Here is a 22,545-nt window from a genome sequence, read left to right as displayed (position 1 = left end):
CGAAGTAGAAACCATATGTTTATATGGTTATTTTTATATTGTCATGCTTGGGTCACAGATTTGTGCAGAACCACAGGAGGTTGTAGAGAGACAGGAACGTTATTCAAACACTGCAAACAAACATTTGTCTCTTTTTCAAAAGTTTAAACTGTGCTCCATGACAAGACAGAGATGAAATCAATAGGGCTGTTTGCTTTTAAGTATGCGAAGCACCGCGGCACAAAGCTGTTGAAGGCGGCAGCTCACACCCCCTCCGTCAGGAGCAGGAAGAGAGAGAGAGAGAGACAGAGTTTGTTTTTCAGTCAAAAATCAATACGTGCCCTTCGAGCTTTTAAGTATGCGAAGCACCGTGCAGCATATCTTTTCAGGAATCAGCTTTACAAAAGATAGCAACGTGAAGATAATCTTTCAGCATTTTTAGACGAGCGTCCGTATCGTCTAGGTGTGTGAACAGCCCCCCTGCTCACACCCCCATACGTCAGGATCACAGATAGTCAGCGCAAGAGTGAGAGAAAAGTAAGCAATCTAGCTTCTCAGCCATCTGCCAATAGCGTCCCTTGTATGAAATCAACTGGGCAAACCAACTGAGGAAGCATGTACCAGAAATTAAAAGACCCATTGTCCGCAGAAATCCGCGAACCAGCAAAAAATCCGCGATATATATTTAAATATGCTTACATATAAAATCACAATTTAAATGACCGCTACGCGCGCGTGTTGACTCGGCGACGCCCAGAGCAGAAAGAACGCGCTCCGGCCGCTCCAACCGCGCCATGCGGGGAGTGAGAGAGACGCCAATATCTCACACTCTCTCCCCCCTTAAAGAAATTAAATGGGCGCGAGTGAGACCACTGACCTCCCTCCCTTCTATTAGTTATAGGTTATAGTACGTTCGGCTTATCCATGAGTCCGGCTTATCTATGATACGATTTTATTTTAAAAATTCGTATGATTTTTGGTCTCCGGCTTATACATGAGTCCGGCTTATAGACAAGAACCTAGGGTAAATATTTTCTACATTTTTAAGCTAAAAAACAGTGAGAAACTAATATGTTGCGTGACATTACAGGCAACAGACAGATGAGCAAAATAATACTTTATCTGTATACGTTAGGTAGGAGACAACAAAGAGATACATCATGGAAAAAAAATATATATCTAAGCGGTTCTTAAAGCAAGCAATTGACACAACAAATCATTGCCAAGCTAACAAAAACACCTACGTTTAAATCATTAGTAGAAGAGGGAGCTGGCAAAATAACACTGGGGTCTCAAAATGTTTTCTCTCAACAGCAATAAATTGGCCATGCACATAACATACATGGGTTTAATTTAATAAAAAATGTTTAATGTCTGACTGAAGTGTAGAGACGAGCAGGTTTGAGATGCTGTAAAACCTCCATTTAGTGTTTTTCAAGAGACAAACTGGGGGGGGGGGGGAGTGTTAAATGTACAGAGTGTTAAATTAAGGAAATTGACTCTGATTTGTCAGTATCCCTCCAAGGTTCATGGTATTTAGGGTTTTTTTTTTTTTTTTTAGGGTTTTTAAACTGCTGTTATTTTTATGATTAATAATTGCGGTCTAATTGGAATATTTCCTGATTTGTTCTGTTTAATTTGTGGAATTACTATTGTCCTTTTTGTTTTTCCTTTTCATGAATACTGTACTGTTATTACAAGAAATAAGTTATTTTTGATTGCAGGGGAGTCATTAGATCATGAAAGCCTGGAACCTGACTGCAGCTCAGTCAGAAAAGGGCTACATTCACAGTGCAGCTTAATTCCTACTGTAGCCAGAAAGCAAATAAAGAAATCTTGCAAATCAGCCTCACTGAGGCAGCAAGATACAGTAACGGAATGCGGACTTCCAGTGGCAGGCCTGCCATGCTAGGACAAGCTAAAGACTGCAGTGAGATGTATTTCACCATTCAGCAAGAGGAAAAGAGGAAGGCCATTAAAGTCCTGATATAGAATGTTCCAAGAAGACCTAGAACATGCTGGTATCAAGTGTGAAGGAGCAGAATATGAGGTGAGATACAAAATTAACAGGACTGGGCTTGGGGCTTTCCAGGAAAACCGGCCTGACGTGAATTATAGAACTGTATCCCCTCCTACATGCCCTCTCAAACCACCGACTGGCTAGGTGTATCCTGTGAATAGCCCAGTCAGTATTTGCACGACAATTGCTACAGGAGTTGCCCGATAATATCGGGTGAAAAAAATCAAACTGCTAATCAACATCAAATTTCTCGCTAAATTGAACCAAACAGCCACAGAAACTTATGTAATGATAAAAACAGCGTATGGTGAGAACAGTTTGTCTCACACAAGTTTTTGAGTGGCACAAATGTTTCAAGGAAGGACAAGAAAATGTGGAAACGTTCAACGCCCAGGTTGCCCACGCTCGTTTCAGATGGATGAAAACATCAAAACGGTGAATCAGATTGTTCAAAAATGCATATTTTTGTTTGTGATGTTATATTCTTTTCATTTTTTAAAGTATTTTTCAATTAAGCCTATACTACATACTGTAGTTAACCTTTATTAACACTTTTCAGTTTTTTTAGAAAAATGTCTTCAACTCATTTGCTTTGTACTATTGAAAAAGTTTTTTTTCCATATTACTTTTTTCCCTCCCAATTAATTATTCTTATTAATTGTACATATCTCTTGTGTTTTGGATTAATTTGCCTATCCTTAGCCTTAATTATATTTTTTGTACATCTACTTATGTGTTTCATATTGTGTTTCTAGATTTAACACAGTTACTCTGAAATGTATCCTTATATGCTATGAAAAGTAACTGGTGATAGTGTACTCTGAATGGCAGTATATAAAATTTACATTTATAAAAGGATTTAACATACTCGTGCATATGTTACAGTCCCTTCACATTAGTCAACATTGAAGTGAACCAAATTTTTTGCTCTTTTTCTTTACTAGGATGAAATACAATTCAAAGAACATAACATTAAAATAATTTGCCTATTGACAAATGTGAAAAACAACAATCTTATTAACAGCATGAGAAATGACATGATTAGTTTAATAAATTAGTCTTAAGTTGATAAGAATAGGTCTTCTGATGGAAAATAAAAGTATAGTAAACTTATTTCAATACTTACTGCTTTTCAGTGACATAGTTGAATATTAATATATATCATATATAATTGGATATTAATTAGCAAAGAACCAATACCAAACACTGGATTTTGGTAGTTAGGCTGCATGCCTCATCTGCATCAGTAGTTATAAAATACATGTTTTTATCGCTTTAGTTACTTTATACAATTGTGATCACTGTAGAAATTGTGTGTCAAACCTAGTTTGGTTCATGGATCTTTTATTTAAATCTCCACGCTAAAAAGCAGGTTATTATTTATTTACCAGTAACGGCGCACTGCACGATAACGTGCAGTGAATCCACTTGACTTGAGCATTCCTAGTTTTCATCCTCTTTCTCTGTACGTTTAGCATTCGTTTGCTCAGAGGTTAATGTGCTTGCTGCTTCCTGAGCAGCTCTTCTTCACTCCACCCTAGCGGCCTGCTGCTTCTCTTCTTTCGTCGGCATCTTTTCCCGTTAACACGGATTGTTATTTTTTGTGTTTCAATTACTTAGTATGTTTTCTTTAATCTTTCACTTAATCTGGCACTTAAGTCTTCAATCTGCCTCAAGAATGATTAGCGAAGGTGGTAGGGAATGAGAATGGTGCCCGTATGCATGCGGCACACGGCCACCCTGCTGCGCGCTGCCGAGACTTGATTCTACAATAAAATAAAATAAAAATAAAAAGAGTAATAAAATCATCACCCCGAACGTGGATAGTGGATGCCACGTAGTATATGTGTACCAAATTTCAAGTCGATAGGTGAAACGGTTTGCGAGCTACAGGTGATTTAAAATCCTGGACAGACAAACGAACTGCCACAATAATGTATTATAGAAGATTGCACAGATTGAGAGATGCATATTTCGGCTAATTTGCCCTACCCAATGGTTATGAAAAACGTTTGTAACTGTGTATAGGCATATAAAACTGATAGTCCACATAGAACCCATGGGCTTTACAGCACCCTGTATTGTTTTTCTGTTTTTTGTTTTATTTATTTTTTTCCTTTTTCCTCTCCATAGGCCGAAGGCATGGAGTCGGTCATTTAAAATTTTCTGATGGCACTACCTATGCTGGACAGTTTGAAAATGGACTGTTTAATGGTCGTGGGGTATTAACATTTTCAGATGGCTCAAGGTCAGTACAAAACAAACGGTTATCATTTTTTTAGAGCTAGAAATATTTTAAGCATCTAAGTACCCAGAGCTGTTCTTCGCAGATCAGGTTAGAACTTACAAACTACACAAAGTGAATCCATGGAAATTTTGCCAACCATGTATGCTTTTATAAATTATTTAATAAATGAATGTAATTTAAGCGTATCAAAGCCAGGTATTAGACCATACTTAACAGGGATGTCCATATTTAAAATTTTTGTTGATAACTTATTTTAGTACTAAAGTTATAAAGCTAACAAATAATACTGTCATTTTAAATTTATTTTTCTGGACTGTTACAGCAATAAAAATGCTCTTTTATTAATCTTTTTTTCTTTCCATCTTTTCATTCCATCCATTTCTGGTAAATGCAAAATGCACAGTAATAACAAGGTGCATTCCAGCTTCCCAAGAGCTGATATTAGAAGTTAAAAAAATGAATGAGTGCATTAACATATAGAATCCATTATTAATTAAAAGAATTGCTTAAGAAAAATGTAGAAAAAATACATAACTATTCCATGAACTGACGTGACTTGATAGAAAAGAGGGCTTACCTGCTGACAACAATCCTGTTAATGGCAGGCCACAATCTCATGGAGGGGATACCATGAAGAAAGCGAGGAATTTCCTGGAGGGTGCAAAATACATTTTGACTATTCTCAAAAAGCTCACCAGTGCCTCTATTTCCTAAAATAGCTATGGAAAGCAAGTATTCCTCACTGTATAATATCCTGCTTGGCTATAGAACATAAAGCACTGTGGAGGGTGGTGAAGGCAGCACAGAATGTTACTGTCACCTAGCTGCCTTTGAAAAGCAAAGAGTACTATTAAAGACCTCTGTCATCCTGCAAAGTTGCTTTTCTTGTCCATTTTGGCAAATGATACAGGACTGTGCACACTTGGCAGCAACAGATTCAGGGAAAGTTTCCAATCCACAGGTTGTAAGGTTAGTAGTTAAATAGTTCTAGTAACAATTACAGTATGTAGTTTTGCATATCATGTTATATTTAATGATATATACTGTATAAGTTGCATTCTGTTTATACTGATGTATTTTTGTGTTTTGTATTGCATTGCTGTCACTATTCTAAGGAGACATGAAAATAAGAATTTAACATGACAATAAACTTAAATGGGTTTTGGTTATTAGCTCACTTTTTGACCCTTTTTTGTGAGTAGTTTTCCCAGCTCTTAAAAATAAAAAATAAACAAAAGAGCTAGGCTATAATATTGTGCAAGATAAGATGTAGTAATATTACACTTAGCAATTTTAACCTTTTGTCTGCCTTTCTGTTTAACGTTTTGGTTGTGTTTGCCTGTTTTGGCTGCCATTAGCATTCTGTTTTTTGGATTCCCCTTTAAGATTGGGAAGTTAATAAAACATTTTTCATCTGCTCAACTGGGTTCGCACTTAAAAAAAAAAAAAAAAAAAAAAAAAAAAAAAAAAAAAAATGGCCTGAACTATGTTAATAACAGCAGGACCTAGGAATGCACAGCAGGGTTTTTTTCCATCCTGGGGTTGTGACAGACCACTGCCCGGACGAAAGGATAAACATAAAAGATGCTGGAGAAATGTGAAAAGCCAGCAGTTCGTCCTTTTGGCTAATTCACAATGCAGCCGTCTTTAAAAGAGACAGACCGCTGCATGCCACCTGAGGGACGAAGGATGACCAGAAATCACTTTGTGGCCAAATGGGCATGACCCTAGATGTGCTTGTGGGGCATCCTTTAAAATAACCCCTGTTTGCACAGCCATGCAAGATTGGAGTCCGGGATGGAGGGCAGGCTCTGTTGGATTGGGCTGGAGCACAGGACAAGGAGATCAAAGACAAAGGAAGAATTAATGGGTAAGCTAGGATCAGGAAGACTCAGATAAGCCAGAGTGAATCTAGTTTACAGGTATTCAAAGTGTCTTTTTCCTTTTTATTTACCCTCCATTAGTGTGATCCTACCTGACCTCAATAAACCCAATTTGTCTGAACTTTACCTGATGTCTGGGCATTTTGTTGAGTTTAGAGCTGCTTGGGAGAGCCCTTTGCAGTTTATAGCTGCATTAAAGAGCATCACCTCAGTCACCCTTTTCAAAGGGAGCTCACTTTGAGACTATGAAGGTGCTATCAGGCAGTGCATGACCGAAAATAACTTCGGCACTGTTTCTTTCAATGATTTTAGAGGCAGTAAATCTGGACATTTTTTCCAGCCATTTAATGTTACTCCCTTAAATGATACAACAAATTGTTCAGTCTAACATTTGAAGCCATATATGTTAAAGTTATTAGTAGTATGAACAGATGGTTCTATAAATGTGTCATGTGGCACTCTAGGAATATGTTTTTAGTTTGCCACTTAATTATTTGCGTGATTTTGTACCACTTCAATTAATTCAACTTGCTGCAACAAGTCTAAAACAGTGCAAAATGCAATAATTAAGGGAATCATGAGTAAATCACAGCCCAATTAGAACAGTGTTGCATTATAAAAACTTTTAAAAGTAAAATGCAGTTAAAATAGAAGGGTGCCTGACATAAGAATGTAAAAGCATTAAAGACTTGATTAAGCCTAGCCATGATGCAGGAGGTTGAGTTTGGATTTTATTAAATGAAATCATCAAATTGTACCTGACTGGTGCACAACTCTTAAGTGATTCACCAAATAATATTCAATAGATTGTGGAAACTGGATATTTTTTTTTTCTGATAGAATGTACTATTGGCATATGCCAAGTTGCACAATGGTCCAGTGGTTAGCGCTGATGCCTCACAGCTCTAGACACCAAGGTTTTATTTCTGTCCTGCTTGCTGCCTGAGAGAAGTTTGCATGTTTGGGCTGTTAGTGGAAGACAGAAACTCACTTAACGACACATTTGGTTAAAATGACATCTAGAAACAGACTGATGTTGGGGTATAGGAATTGGATGGTTGACTAATGCTGAATACCACTTCCGGAACAAAGCCATGAAAGAAAAGTGATGTAAGAAACCCACTTGCAGTGACCTAGCTGTTGTTCTTTTACTGTTGTGAAGCTAATTAACTTGAGGAATTCAAGCAAACGACCAATGTTCAGACAAAAGTTAGTGTCTTTGGACGGAACAGATTGTCTGCTAAATGCACTTTTCAGTTACTCACCATTCCTCATGAGCACACTTAAGTAGAATGATTTTTTTAGTTTATAGGGTAACTATATGTGACCGGCTAGCCTGGTAAATACACTTGCTAGCCTTATTTTGGGCTGAGTTGCATTTTTACCCTTTACCAGCTGTTTAAGCCAGTGTTGGTATCTTGTAACTCTTTAACTGTCATCTCCTGGATCTGAAAGAAAACTACTTATCAGTGGTTATCAAAATTGGTCAGCAATAACATCGTATAAAACCATAGGTCAGCTTTAAAAAGTTATTTTTAGGTGTTTTTTTTTTTTTTTGAATAATCATTAAATTGTAAATAAATCACATTCAATAAGTAATCAGGCTGACTCTGTAATATGTATTTATTTTTTTTATCTTGCATGATTGATGTAGTTTGTGGCACAGTGACACACCACCTTATTTGTGCAGGTGGGCTGCTGCTGGAAGTTGGCTTTTTTTTTTTTTTTTTAGAAAAGAAACACGATTTCTATAGCAGTTTAGAATACCACATGCACAGACTGTATAGCTCAGCAAAATCATGGTTTTAACATGAAAAAGGTATGTAAATAAGCACACCTTAAGTATAATGGTTCTGAGCTCTTTCCACATTCTTTCTTCAAGTCTGTGTCAACAGGCTGATGACTGGCCCACCTGACTCGTGCAAGTTATACTGAACACCATCACGAAGTGTTCTGTGGTGTAAGGTTTACTTCCACTTCTTCACTTCGCTTCCTGTTTCTGAAAGAAAGTTGTTTTCTTTTAATAGAAGAGCTGTTCTGAATGAGCTCCTTGGTGTGTTGCACTGAACCTCATGCACAAAATTTTTCATGGATAATTAATTTACACTTATGTGGTAATGCACTGATTAAGATATTCAGTATTTTGCTTTTGAAAAAGTGAAAAATTGCCAACAAACATGAAGAATTTAAAATTAACAGGTTTATGCGTTTATTGTCAGCACTGTTCACCATTTTTATAAATGTTTGCTTGGAAATGGAAAATGGAATTGGAAAATATATTTTTTAAAAATTACTTGTGCGGACACTGCCCCTTCAGAACAAAGCGCAAAGTCTGCAGTGCAAAAATTAACTATTTCTAAACAGTTTAACTTAAAATGTAATGCTTTGCAGCTGCAAAAGTATACGATAGTGGTTTTACTTCGGTCTTCTCTTCAAGCGATACAAGTTGCCCATCTCCTGCAGGATGATTTCAATTGGTATCTTTCATTCATTACAAACATTATTAGACTGCTTTAGGCCAAGTATGCCTAGCATCTATATTCATGAAGTCTATGAATAAAATATATCCCAGTTTAGATAGATTAAAAAAAAAAAAACCAACAATATGTAACGAGTAATGGAGTGGAACTATTGTAACACTAAGGTCTGAAAGAACCCAAAAGCCTAATTCTTGGCTCTTGTTTGAAGTTGAACTGCTGATATTAAGCTATGTTAATAAGTCCATTATTAGTCAAAAAATATTTTTTACTTTTAGGCTTTTCTGACTTAAATATTTTATTGTTAACAGTGTTGTCTTCTGAGATATTTTAGTTGCGTTTTTTTTTTTTATCCTGACATTTTCATATTCTCTATTTAAATGTAGCACACATTCATATACCTACTTGAATTATTTAGACAAAATTAGTAATTAGATTGCTTAATCAATAAGTTTGTTGATTAATCATATATTAAATAATTGTTTGCTTAGCCTACCACTCCTCAATACTTTGCATAGAGTCTCACTAGCTTCGGAGTGAAAAACACATCGGTGTTCCTGGATAGAACTTAGACCTTAAGGCTGATATACTGTACCTAGCCACATGGAGGCTGGTGCTCCTTGGTTAAAGTCACTTACTATTCACTGATGCGTAACTCTCCCTGTGCTGTCCTAGGCTGGGATGTCTCCTACAGCCTGTTCACTTATAAAATTTGCATATGCATAAAAAGAGACTTGAAATGCGCACACTTAGCTTTACACACAAACACTGGGGTTTATAAAAGAAAACTTGATGAGTTTGACAGGAGAATATCTGTATATTTACAGCAACTCTGACCCATCTGTACACAACAAGTTTGAAAAACTGGTAAATGACAATACCATTGATCAAGCAGGGAAATGCAGCTAAACCAGCTAAATGACGTCTCAATGTGTATAAGAATGTACATTGATGTGACAAACAGATCCCTGGTGCCCTGCATTTACTTTGTTAGAATAAATTAATTGTGGCAGAAAGATATATAATATAAAATATAGAAGGTTTACTAAAGATTGGCAGAAAAGGAAACATCAGTATCTAAAGAGGGTGTTATCCCATTTGCTTGTTTCACTTCAGCAGTCAGGGTGATGCATGGATGTCCAAGTGAATGGCGTTTCTCAGCTGGAAACGGAGTATCTCTCTGTCTTTCTGACGTCACAGATGATTGGCTAGTTATTCTGGTAATAGACAGTCCTGCCTAAATGATTTGATCCTGGTTGCTTTATCTGTGCAATCTCTTGCTGTCTCCAGTTCTGCTTTCTGTTGGGTTTTCAATGGTCTGATCTTCTAAACTAAGATTATACACTTTGAAAAAAAAAATAAAGTATGCATACATTTAAATAACATACAATGGTATTATTCTGTATAAAACAGTCGCAAAGAGTACATTTATAGATCATCGCAGTCTGTCTAAACAAAAGCCGATTGTACCCTGCTTTTTAATATAGTGCCTGCAGTTCCAAGATGATGATTTTATGTGTAAAGGACATTGAGTAAGTATATTAGAGGGTCAGCTCAAGTTGGACGGTTGGGAGACAAAGTCAGAGAGGCGAGATTGCGTTGGTTTGGACTTGTGCAGAGGAGAGATGCTGGGTATATTGGGGGAAGGATGCTAAGGATAGAGCTGCCAGGGAAGAGGAAAAGAGGAAGGCCTAAGAGAAGGTTTATGGAGATGGTGAGAGAGGACATGCAGGTGATGGGTGTAACAGAACAAGATGTAGAGGACAGAAAGATGTGGAAGAAGATGATCCGCTGTGGCAACCCCAAATGGGAGTAGCCGAAAGAAGAAGACGACATGCTGACACAATCCTGCTGTAACACTGTTGAGACACATAATATTGTGCACACAGAAGAGTGGGATGTGACAATTAAAAGAAGACCCCTACTAGAGCTCCTCTAAACTGAAATGGCAGTCAGTGCAAACTATCATTATCATAAATGTGTATCTGTTGTCACATGTTGTGAGTATGGGGTCCTTAAACATGGGAGGTTTTGGGTATTGTATCTCAGTATAACTGTTTTCACTTTGATCCCCAGACAAGAAGAATCTAAAATAAAATAAAGATGCATTGAAGTCATGCGTCAGCTTCAACTTTCTCTGCTCCTGCTTCTTCCTGGCAATCTCTCATTATTACCTAAACCCTCGCTGGAAATAAACCATCAGTCGTGACCAAGCCCAGGAGCAAAACATATGTGTCGTCCCAGACCTGTACTATGTTGTCTTTAACAGAAACCTCTTTCTTTTTTTCCCCAGTACCTTCAGTACTAAATGGAGTTGCCCGTGGCACTCCATCCGAACTTGTGTTTTTCATCATTTACATTAATTCTATGTATAGTAATTCAGCAATGGCAAGGTTGGGGGCACCAACCAAGTATTAAAAAAAAAATAGCCAATGGTATTCTCCTGTACAAATGAGGAGTATGTGAAAAGTCTGGAATAGATATGTGCAACAGTGTGGATATGCATACCAGACAAACACCCATTCAGCTTTAAATATGAAATACAGTGCATATGAGGGCAAGCCAAGAGAATGCTACCGATAGTAGTTGTTTTTTGTTTTTTTTTTTCATTTGCCACAATCATTTCATTTTTGTGTTTGAGTAAGCCCTTTATTTACAGTATATATCAGGTGTTGCTATCCACTTAGATACTTTTGCTAATAAAACACTGCCACTGTGAATACCACATTCAGGCAAAGGGAGTCGAATGTAGCGATTTTACATTTGCGTTTGCATATTTTCTAGCCGGAGGATAATATGGTGGTGCAGTGCTCAGACTAGATGATATAAGTAAAGACTGAGTGCGCCCTCTGAATGAATAGACTCCTGCCGGTGGCCCAGTGCAGCAGGCACAGGCAGTGACTCTCTGTGTGACACTGACTTGGTTGGATAGTTGACAGCTGTTGGGTGTTCTGTTATCGAATGCAGCTGTCCTGCTGCCAACAGCCATCTAACACTTACAGGATTGAATTGTTGAACATTCATGTGAATTTGTATGTGAATTTCCCCTTGGGATTAATAAAGTATCTATCTATCATATCATATCATATCATTCCATCCATCCATCCATCCATTTTCCAACCCGCTGAATCCGAACACAGGGTCACGGGGGTCTGCTGGAGCCAATCCCAGCCAACACAGGGCACAAGGCAGGAACCAATCCTGGGCAGGGTGCCAACCCACAGCAGGACACACACAAACACACCCACACACCAAGCACACTCTCGGGCCAATTTAGAATCGCCAATCTACCTAACCTGCATGTCTTTGGACTGTGGGAGGAAACTGGAGTGCCTGGAGGAAACCCACGCAGACGTGGGGAGAACATGCAAACTCCACGCAGGGAGGACCCGGGAAGCAAACCCAGGTCCCCAGGTCTCCCAACTGCGAGGCAGCAGCGCTACCCACTGCGCCACCGTGCCGCTCTATCATACCATCCTGACATTATTCCAATATTGCAAATGTTAGGAACAACAACATCACTTTCAGCTGCAACTATTCATTTACCTGTATAAACTTTATTGTGACGTTATCATAATGTATAATGTATACATTGAGGCTTAATAGTTTGGGTCAGGTAATTGTAAAACATTCTTTCATAAAAAAGTGCCAATATGTTCCAACATTATCATTTATCTTTAAGAAATCCCAAGTTCATGGCCAAAAAAAAAAAAATACATGGTCATTATGTATTTTGCTGCCGAATTAAAAACATTTTTTTAACTTGTAGAAGACTGAATGAAGCGTTTTAAAAAGCAGATAGAATTAGATGTTTTGAAAAAAATACACTTAAATAAATTAGCATTTTCTTTTTTCTCAGTTTGTTGCCAGTAATTATGCATACACCCATCAGTATCTCAGATATGAGTGTTTTCAGTTTGTTGGCAGGGGCAGGTGCTTGCTTATTATGATAATAATTAGTGCAATTTCTTTTCCTCAAGAGATCAGACCAACATTGCATTTTAAATTGCACATTATTTTTAAAACATTTCTACTCTTAAGTTCACACTGTTCAAAATGCACATACATTGTTTTGTATATCAGTTATCATTTTGACAGTATCGCCACAACACCAATGCTACTAAACGTACAAGTACACCAGTGCCCACTTCAGATTTGATTTTGTGATGTTGTACATTAGAAAACTGAGTTATTTTAATCTCCCATATCAGGATTGTGTAGCGATCATTATAAATTTATAACACAGATACTAGGAGAAATGAAAAATATGCAGGCCTGATATGAATTCAGAGTTTATAAGGTGACGGCCTGCTTTGATGGAAACCCTTAAATGGTATGTTCAAAGTCATGTTTATGCTCCGTGTATGCAGCACAATGGACATTTTTCCTGAAGACCAGTGACAGTAGTATAATACAAAAAATAATCAATAAACAAAATACCACACGACATACCATATACAGTGTAACACCTTAGGTCCACTTATTCAGAAATCAGATATAAACTGTCCTGGAATCAACCAGTCCGGTACCATTGGCGAGCAGAAAGGAGGGAGAAAGTGTCTATGCACTATTTTTCTAAAAATACTATTAGCCTTACCTGACCCGAGGCAGTATGAGGTATGAATGTCGTAAATAGAATGGAGTCGAACTTTCCAGTAATACTTGACGTCCCCACTTCTGCAATGCTTTGTGGTTCTTGGCTGAGAAGATGACATTCCAGGATGTTAAATGGCCTGTGAAGTTGGTGAGCACAGATGGAGACTTCTCAGCTTTCCTCAGACATCTGAAAAAGTAAAACCATTGGTGAGCCTCCATGACAATAGTTGAGATGTCTTGTACTGATGACTCTTAGGAAATTTAAACCTGCTCCCCCTCGCCAATAGCATCCCCCCAATGTAGATGGGAGTGCTTCTTGAGGTTTATGACCACGTTCATGGTTTGGCTGACATTAAGGGAGAGATGGTAGAGGTTACACACTGGCACCCCGTATTTTTTTTTAAATGTTCCTGTGTTTAAGCTTACTTTTTATTAAAAAAAAAAAAAATGTATTTAAGAGTAAGATGATGCTTTCTGCATTTCTGCTTCTTAAACAATATGTAATCCTGGCTGTTGTTCTTCAGGTAGTGCTCTTTGCTAGCTCATATAAAATGGCAGACAGACAATCATTTAGACGTATTTTCTTAGAAATATTACAAGGCACTCTTCTAAGATTGTAAAAACAAAGATGATTACAAACCACTTGAGAACATACTTGTGTTTAGCTGAAGAAAGGTAAGATTCCAAGATGTTTGTGAGCTTTAGAAAGTAAATGGTTTAATGAAAGTCCATTTTAATTTACTTCATTGTAAGGACAGTGTAACAGAAAAGAGAGTTGTGTCGTTTGTTTTATGTCCAGATTACTTTCTCTGGTTTTCTCTCTCATCTCTAAAGTAGTGTATGCATGTTAGAGTAGTTGGCATCTGTAATATGAATGAGTATGGATTTGTCCCGGATTGATTCTTGTCTTACACTCAAGGCTTCACTTGTAGGCTACAGCTTAATGCAACTTGAAATTCTAGAAACCGGGTCCAGAAAATGGGTGGATGAAGGTGTATGAATAAGTGACATGCTCATATTGTTTTTAAAGTAAACATTTTTTAGTGTTGGGGAATGAGGAAGATTATTAAAAAATCATGCCAAATGTGACATTTTTTTAAACCTGTGAGAAAATTGAGGTGGAAGCTGTGCAAGGGAAAGAAACATCATCTAGTAGTATAATAATGAATTATTAAATTACTCCTAGTCTCTATAAGCTAGCGATGGATTTCTTTTTTATTCCTATGTGTGTAAATAATACAAATCACACACCTGAATAATTGAAAACACTGGAGTATAGCTTAAGACAGTTTAACAAAGAAATTCAGTCATCTTGTACGGATGTTTATATGAAATTGGACAAATTGTTATTTTTCAGATATGAAGGAGAATTTTCCCAAGGCAAATTTCAAGGTGTTGGAGTGTTTACTCGTTTTGATGGAATGAAGTATGAAGGGGAGTTCAAAAGTGGACGAGTTGAAGGATACGGTAATTATTTATAGACTGAACTCTCTTTTGGCTTTTTATTTTTAATCCCATCCTGTTTTACACACTTCATTTGTTGCATTTGTGCAGCTTTCCTAAGTAATTGGCAAATGAGTTCCGATTTTCTGTATAGCATGTGTTGCATTAAAGTCAGCATTCATTAAAAATAAACAAGGCCGTGAAAAAATATATGCGGTCTTTAAATATTTATGCCACACCATTTATCAGTAATTCTGTCACGTGTCAGTTTGTGTTTTTATTCACTCACACGTTTTCCCATTAAAAAGGAGTTGTAACCTTTCTGTCTGCTACTGATCATGTTATGTTAGTAAACTGATTGAAAATAACTTGCTAACGACCCTTATGAATTAAGCAAATTTTACAGTTTGCATAACTTGACTTACATTTTATTTTTAGGAAAAAAATATAAAACTATAGAGCAAGAACCATGGCGGTATAGTGGTTCGGCTCACCATTCCAGAGTCCCAGGTTCAAACATTGGAATGGACTCCATTTCATGTACACACACACACATGCCCATGTCTTTCTCAGGATTATTTTGTGTGTTTTTATCTTTTGGATGCTGACTACTCTCCTTCAGTCTCCTTCAGTGTGCTAAAGATAAACACATTGGGCCGATTAGGCTGTCAAAACTGGGGAGTGTGGGTGTGAGAGTGTTTATTTGTCCCTAGGGATTTAGCTGCTCCCTTGTGCTGCCTTGGAATAAGCCAAGGGACCTCCTTATGGCAGTGGATTTGTATAAAACCATTCATCCATTATCCAACCCGCTATATCCTAACTACATGGTCACGGGAGTCTGCTGGAGCCAATCCCAGCCAACACAGGATGCAACCTAACCTAACCTGCATGTCTTTGGACTGTGGGAGGAAACCCACGCAGACATGGGGAGAACATGCAAACTCCACGCAGGGAGGACCTGGGAAGTGAACCCAGGTCTCCTTACTGCGAGACAGCAGTGCTACCACTGTGCCGCCCTTGTGTAAAACCACTCCTATCATTTCATTGCATTGTTTAATATCAGGTACAAACAAATTCTTTTGCCTGCAGTGTTTGAATGACCTTACTTTTATTTATTTACACAATGCAATGAAAATGACTAAAGAACCACAAATGTGTAAAACAATTTTTTATGTATCCATTGTGTATGTGTAACTTGGGACAATTTTAACTGACATATTGAGACTTGTGTGGTCAGTCAGTGATGAATACTCATCATTCACTTGACCACACTGCCTAATTTTCAGAGATGTTATTAGATTATACTCAGGTAGGAGTAAATCAGTACATGTCAATAGCTTCTTTCATATATTATTGAGCACAGGAATTTTAGTGATGTTCACTAATCCATACTCACCAGACAGCCCACTAATTTTGCATGTCTAAAGCATTCACTTGTTGTAGAGGTGATTGCTATTTGTTTTTGTGTTTCCTGAAAGTAATTTAGTTGGAGATCAGCAGCAAGTACACTGCTACTACTGTTTCTTCCTCACAAACTCATATACCTGAAACCTAAAGAAAACGTGACATTCCAGTCACCCACAGCAGAGCCAAACTCTGATCATGTGTAATCGGATTCTTTGGAACAAAAACTGAAGACGTCTCATACTTCCACATTAACAAAGAACTCAGTCAGTTTAAAAAGGATTTGGCTTCTTTGATTTGATTGCCTCAGTATTTTCTGAACTTTCTTCATGATGCATTTTTATTCATTATGTGGATGGATGAAACACTTACTGTAGAGTGTAGTAGGTAGGCTTTTGTTAACTTTTAAGTGACACGGCCTTTGCCTTTTGGGTGAATCGATTTTGTTACCACTGCTGGTGAAGTTTTGAGAGTACATTTGTATTCTTGATGTGTTTATAAGCTTTCTCATCTAGAAAACTTGTTCTACATCTCAGAAGATTTGAGGTTTCATTCAAAGTGCAACCACTAATGTGCAGTTTCATGTTGTAAAAAAACCATTAAATGTTATGCTTTTGCACCACAGGAAGCCATTTATCATAAATGTATGTAAAAAGTAGCCTTACCATATGGAGTAAAGAAGTTGTCAAAAGTATAAATAAGCCAAAAAATAAAAAGCTAAAAATTCATCTTACTGCTCTTTAAAGAAAAAAGCAAGATGAACTTTTCTTATAAAACAGATCAAGATACACACATGTATTGCACATACAAAACAGCATAATAATAATAAAAAAACAAAAAACCTGAAACAGAGACGACTTGTCTTAATCTTAAAGGAATACTTCACTCTAAAATAACGTTTTTTGTGTATGTTACATAACCCATGTAGTTTGTAGTGATGGCTGAGAACAATTTTTAATCTCACATTTCAATGCAGATTGAAGAGTAAATGATGTAATAGGAGCCAGCAGTGACCAAAAGCAAGCAATATGAAAAAAGTCCATGGGGGAAAAAATCCACATGTCAGTTATCCAGTTGTATGCTTTTTGCTAAACTGTTGTTAAATTGTTACTTCCAGAATTGTCAGAGCACATTATGAACAGAAAACTAAAGCCTCATGGTAACAACTTTCTGAATTGCATACCTGCCTCTTCCCCTCATTTGTTGGTCAAGAGTCCTGCTCTTCAATTCAGAAGGTCAAAAAAATGTCTGTAGCCACCACTGCAGGCGCTTGCTGATCGGTTATAGTAGGATTATTTACAGATATATTCTACAATATGGGCAATGGTGCTTGAAGGGGTTATCTTAGTGTAGCAGAAGGAGTCGGGTGGGGAATGTTACATTTTTTTCCCCACACCGCCTACAGCATCAAGTAACATGTCCTGCAATTCTATGCTAAATGAAGAAATAAAAATGAAGTATTTGGTACACTTGAGTGTGTGTGCTTTATTGCCTTCAGATACTAATTACAATCTATAAACTTCTGAGTTGTGCTAAGCACCTCACTGAGTACAAATCTGTAGCAATCCAGCAGTCCTCTTCCAGCAGGAGGCGTTACAAAGCAAATGTAAGCACTGCCGCCAGTACCACATCTCTCCTCTACAAACCCATTTTCAACTTCCTGCACACTAAATAATTATCTAAATAAGCAGATAACGCTAAGTCATTAAATAGCGGATATTTCTGTCTTCTTGACAAAGGCTGGATTGTGATTTGTACCGATTGTGGATCCCTGTCCATACTAAATTTGACTAAGCAGGCTTAATGAATGGATGGACGGAGTGACCAGTGGATGGACAGTTAAAGAGATAGCAAGAATAGCTGGTTTACCAGACGAGATACCCTGTTTAATCGTTGATGCTTGAGCCACAGGAAAACAAAAATTACTTTTAGTGCTTTTGCACTCCCAATCAATATTGAAATAATGGTCAAATTGGCCAACTTAAGAATACAGATTAACACATTTTTAAAGGGACTTCTGTCTCTTTTGCCATTTGGTTCCCGAATGAGCTGCAGTCTTCTGAGGGCGACTCATTTTATTGTGTCCAGACTGGGATTGGCAGAGCCATCTTGGGGCAGAAGGCAGGTGCTCGGCATCATCCTGGGGCAACCTGTAAGGGATAGAAAACCGTGTTAGCGACAGCACCTCCTCTAGTGGCAGGGTGGTTGGTACTGCTTACCTCGGTAGAGCCAGGAAGATGAGCCCCCCAGACGCACATGCGTACAATGCATCAAAATAAAAAAAAAAAATAAAATGACAAACTAAAAATTTCTCCCAAGAAAATCTTTTATCAATAATGGATATGGATGAATAAGCTAGCTAGTTACTGTTGAACATTCCCTTACTATAATGGTGGGACATGCAGTCACAAATAAAGAACAAAAGAATTCCTAAATGGTCACTCATCTTCAGGAATGCCAGTCTTGCATCTCTGAATTCTGGCTGGGCTCTTCTCATTACGTTGCTTTACTTGTCTGCTCCTTTTCTCAGAAACATGGACAGGCACAGATGGAGGAGCCTCCCTTCGATGTGGCCTGGTCTCTTATGTTTAATTTTTGTGCACGCCATTGGGCGGTAGTGTTATATCATGGTGACTGACACCCAGCAGCTCTCCTTCATCCTTATTCTTTGGATGTTTTCCCTCTTGCCTTGCCTTCATGTCTTTGGTTAACAGACGATTTTAAATTTTATGGACTCTCCACCTCGACATCTAACAGCCAGACAAAGCAGATGTACATAATAAACCCTTTTAAACATATAAACTCCTTATTATTTAAACTTAAAACTTTATTTTACTAAATAACATTTGCCAAAAGAAAATTTACTAAAATAGAATCAAGTGCCAAGAACACTATTAGTGTTTTTATTACCTGACTTAAGAAACTTTAAAACAGAAATATTGAGACTGGGCTCTCATTTTATTTACATAAACCAAGTGTGACTGGTTAATAATTAAGAGAAAAGATGAACTGCTATCTTGCACTTAATGTTTCATATAAAATACAGAAATGTTATCCACAGAAAATATCATAATTTTGCATTTGTTTGCATAGAGTATTCAGTTTAGTTGAAACCAGTTGGTCACATTACAGTTTCTCTTTCGTTTAAATTAAAACCACCTCTGAGCAGCTGAGATCAGACTCTGAAAGGTGCGGACGTTACTTTTAGCAGCCACATAATTGTAAAAATATAAGCAAGTGTGCCTACTTTGGAAACAAACCATTTTGGGAAAGGCCCTTATTTGTACCAAACTACTTACGGTCTTTAGACCGAGACACTCAAACACCCTGCTGCTTAACAGTTGTACAGCACACTCTCATGCTGTCTGCTTCTCAGACCTCTCTCCCAGCATGCACTGCTCATGGAAATCCCTTCCATTTTTGTCCTAGAATCAACTGTGCAGAGGACTGAGTCCAGTCAGAATCTTCCTTGGATGAGAAATCCACACTTTTCAGCATCGTCCCAATTCTGATTCTTGCAAAACACACACCCTTATGAAAGCTACCTACCTGTCACAGGCACTCCCTGAACCTCATACATTTACTTTACTCACGGCTGTTGTGACATTTTGTATAGAATGGTGGGGCCTCCCGTGTTTTGTGTTACTGCCTCTTATACCAGCCTTGATTTAGTTGTATTCTTGAAAACGTTTTTTTACACTACACTGTGCATGCTGTGCCACACATTTCTTGTTAGCTGTACATGTGCATGTTTAGCCTCATCAATTTTATTCTTAACCAACAAGATCTGCCCAAATGGATGCCCCATGTTGGCTGGACACCATACTGATCTTAGGCCAATGCATTTGCTGAAAAATAGAAGCCTCAGTTAGAGAGTGAGGAGACGCACACCACAATTTAAGCCAAGAAATGTTTAAAATTTTGCTTTTTTTGAATTGTAGTGCAGCAGTCAGTAACAATATTGGAGTTTATGGGTAGTACTGGGTGTCCTATGAGGTGGTCTGTTGTCTAGGATGCACTAATAAAGAAGCAGATATGATTGTGTGGCTGTGCTTTGCCCAATTCTAGCTGCCGAGGGTGAAAGATATGGATTGTGCCTTCCAATAGCAAAAACATGAAAACTACAGTGGTGAACTACAACTAAATATAATTATTTATTTATTTTTAAATAAGCCACCCACCCGAGCACAATCCCACAAGTCCCAGCCCTCCATCTCATGCTCATTTGGTTTGGGGAGAATCTGGTTACTGTGGCCCAGTGATTTTTTATGGCTTTGTTCACAAATAAGTAGAGCCAGTAAACCCCTCAGAATTCTGGAAGATTTTGACCCTAGGAATGTGCCTGGTTGACTCTCCTGGAATAATGGACTCCAACTTTTCAGTCTTATGTGTTTCATGATAAACAGGATATTTAAATATAATATTTAGAAAGAAATAACGTTCAAAGTTATACTTAATTAGCTATTTCATCTGTAACAACTCCATTACCTGCAGTCTGCTTGTTCATTGCTAATTGGCAGATCTGTAAACAAAAGAGTACAAGAAACAATTAAGGATTTATTATCCTAACAAGCAACTGAATGAAGAAAACAAAAAGAATGAAGTTAACCAACAACTCAGGTTAAAAAAAAATCACATCACAGCAATAAACATCTTTCTGTGTTCTGTAGAAAAACAAAAGATGCAGCGTTCATTTGTATGACTGCTGGCGAAGGCCAGGGACCAGTTGTCAAATGAAATGAGAAATCAGCTGGGAAGTTGCTAGAAGGTCTGCCTGGAGGAGACATTTATTTTGAGGAAATCTAGAAATTTGAATTATTAGTCCAGCCACATAAGATTAAAAGATGAAGGATTGTAAAAAAAAAAATCAAGCAAGAATTAAAAAATGGTGTAAAAATGCATTTTTAGGGGTTAGTTATATGCTTAAGATTTTTTAGATGATCGACTTACTTTCTTTATTGTAGGACTTTAAATATCCATCCATTTTCCAACCCGCTGAATCCGAACACAGGGTCACGGGGGGTCTGCTGGAGCCAATCCCAGCCAACACAGGGCACAAGGCAGGAAACAATCCTGGGCAGGGTGCCAACCCACCGCAGGACTTTAAATATGCAGACTGATAAATGAAAGAGCACACTGAAGGTTCAACATTTCTGTAGGTTTTAATTTACAAAATACAGGCATATTGGAAAACATTTTGGGTTTTCATTTATTTTGTTTTGCAATAATTGCATGATGCAATAAACAAACAACATTAATTACCTACAGATTGCTTTTCGTCTCTAGTTAGCAGCTGAACTGCTTGCTCTGTAAATACACTGCACTTATTAGCCATCCATTTGTTGAATCTGTGCTTATTCCAGCCGTGAGTCATGAGGCGCTACGTGATGTGCACATCCAGGCCATGTCTGAAGATGCTGTCCATCTACAAATTCACACACCTACACTCGTTTATCATTTAACAACACCACGGCCCTCTGACACAAACCTGCAGTGAACATCAGCAAACATATTCTTGCATTAACTAGTCAGGATTGCAGAGCCTATCCTGACAAGGGTGCTGGTACATCTCAGGGCCCACTCACAGACACAACACACCCACATTCACACTTGTATGTGGAATTTTGAATTGCCACTTAACCTAACCTGCACTTCTGTGGGGATGAAAACCCACACAAGGTACCCGAAACTGACCACGGCCATGACCTGCCATGGGATTCATACCTAGGTTTCCAGAATCATGAGGCTGCTGCTGCACTGAATCCTCCTTATAAATCACAAGAGGAAAAGTGGAAATCAAGTAAAGCTCAATTTACAGATGGGCTTACGGTTGGGGGGTGACTGTGAAATGTATTAAATTACAGGAGTATAACTGCAACATGGCTTAATCATCCTAGCCTACTGCACAGAATATGTGTGTGTATCCAGAATGAACATTTGTAGTGCTTTAAACTGCAACAGAAGTACTCCCAAGATAGGCAGAGGGCAGGTGCCACCCTGGAAGAATCCCATTTAAGGATACTTGGAACAAAGTAAATTGAAAAGTATGACCACCTCAGTCATGGTCCAAACATGCTATAAGGCAGCTACTGAGCAGGCACTCCATCTCTCTCCAGTGCTAGTCCCAGGATGAATATCTTTGCTAGTGGTTGGCTGGTGTTTAATATACAGTATCCTCTGTAGGGAACGTGAGGTCAAACATCTTAGTAGCTCCCCTCACTACTGCAGATGAAAACGGGAAGGCAGTTAACTACAGTGGCCCCTCTCAACCCGGGGTAAAATCATCCCCTAAGCGCGCATGTGTGACGGCATATTATATCCATTCCCTTATTCACTTTGTCCGTTAATGACAAACATGTTTTTGAGATTTTTCAGGTAGGGGAAGCGGACATTTTAAGGTAAGCTACTTATAATCACTAATTAGTGTTAGAAAGTGGTGACGTGTTGAAGTTGAGTAGCATGTGCAAGTAAGAACTGGACTGTACTCTATACATG

The 22,545-nt window shown here is 38.0% G+C and overlaps 1 protein-coding gene across 1 annotated transcript in view; it reads left to right on the top strand.

Annotated features, from left to right (window-relative positions):
- Nucleotides 1–22,545, top strand: part of morn4 (MORN repeat containing 4) — a 79,602-nt gene that overhangs the window by 47,274 nt on the left and 9,783 nt on the right. Inside the window, exons 3-4 of the mRNA XM_028795697.2 lie at nucleotides 4,133–4,247; nucleotides 14,561–14,670. Of these exons, the coding sequence (XP_028651530.1) occupies nucleotides 4,133–4,247; nucleotides 14,561–14,670 (225 nt within the window). The remainder of the gene's footprint in view (nucleotides 1–4,132; nucleotides 4,248–14,560; nucleotides 14,671–22,545) is intronic.

Source organism: Erpetoichthys calabaricus, chromosome 2, assembly GCF_900747795.2.
Source record: "Erpetoichthys calabaricus chromosome 2, fErpCal1.3, whole genome shotgun sequence".
In the NCBI taxonomy this organism is placed as follows: domain Eukaryota; kingdom Metazoa; phylum Chordata; class Cladistia; order Polypteriformes; family Polypteridae; genus Erpetoichthys; species Erpetoichthys calabaricus.
The sequence above is the reverse complement of the archived record's forward strand: the minus strand, read 5'-3'. Positions and strand labels throughout refer to the sequence as shown.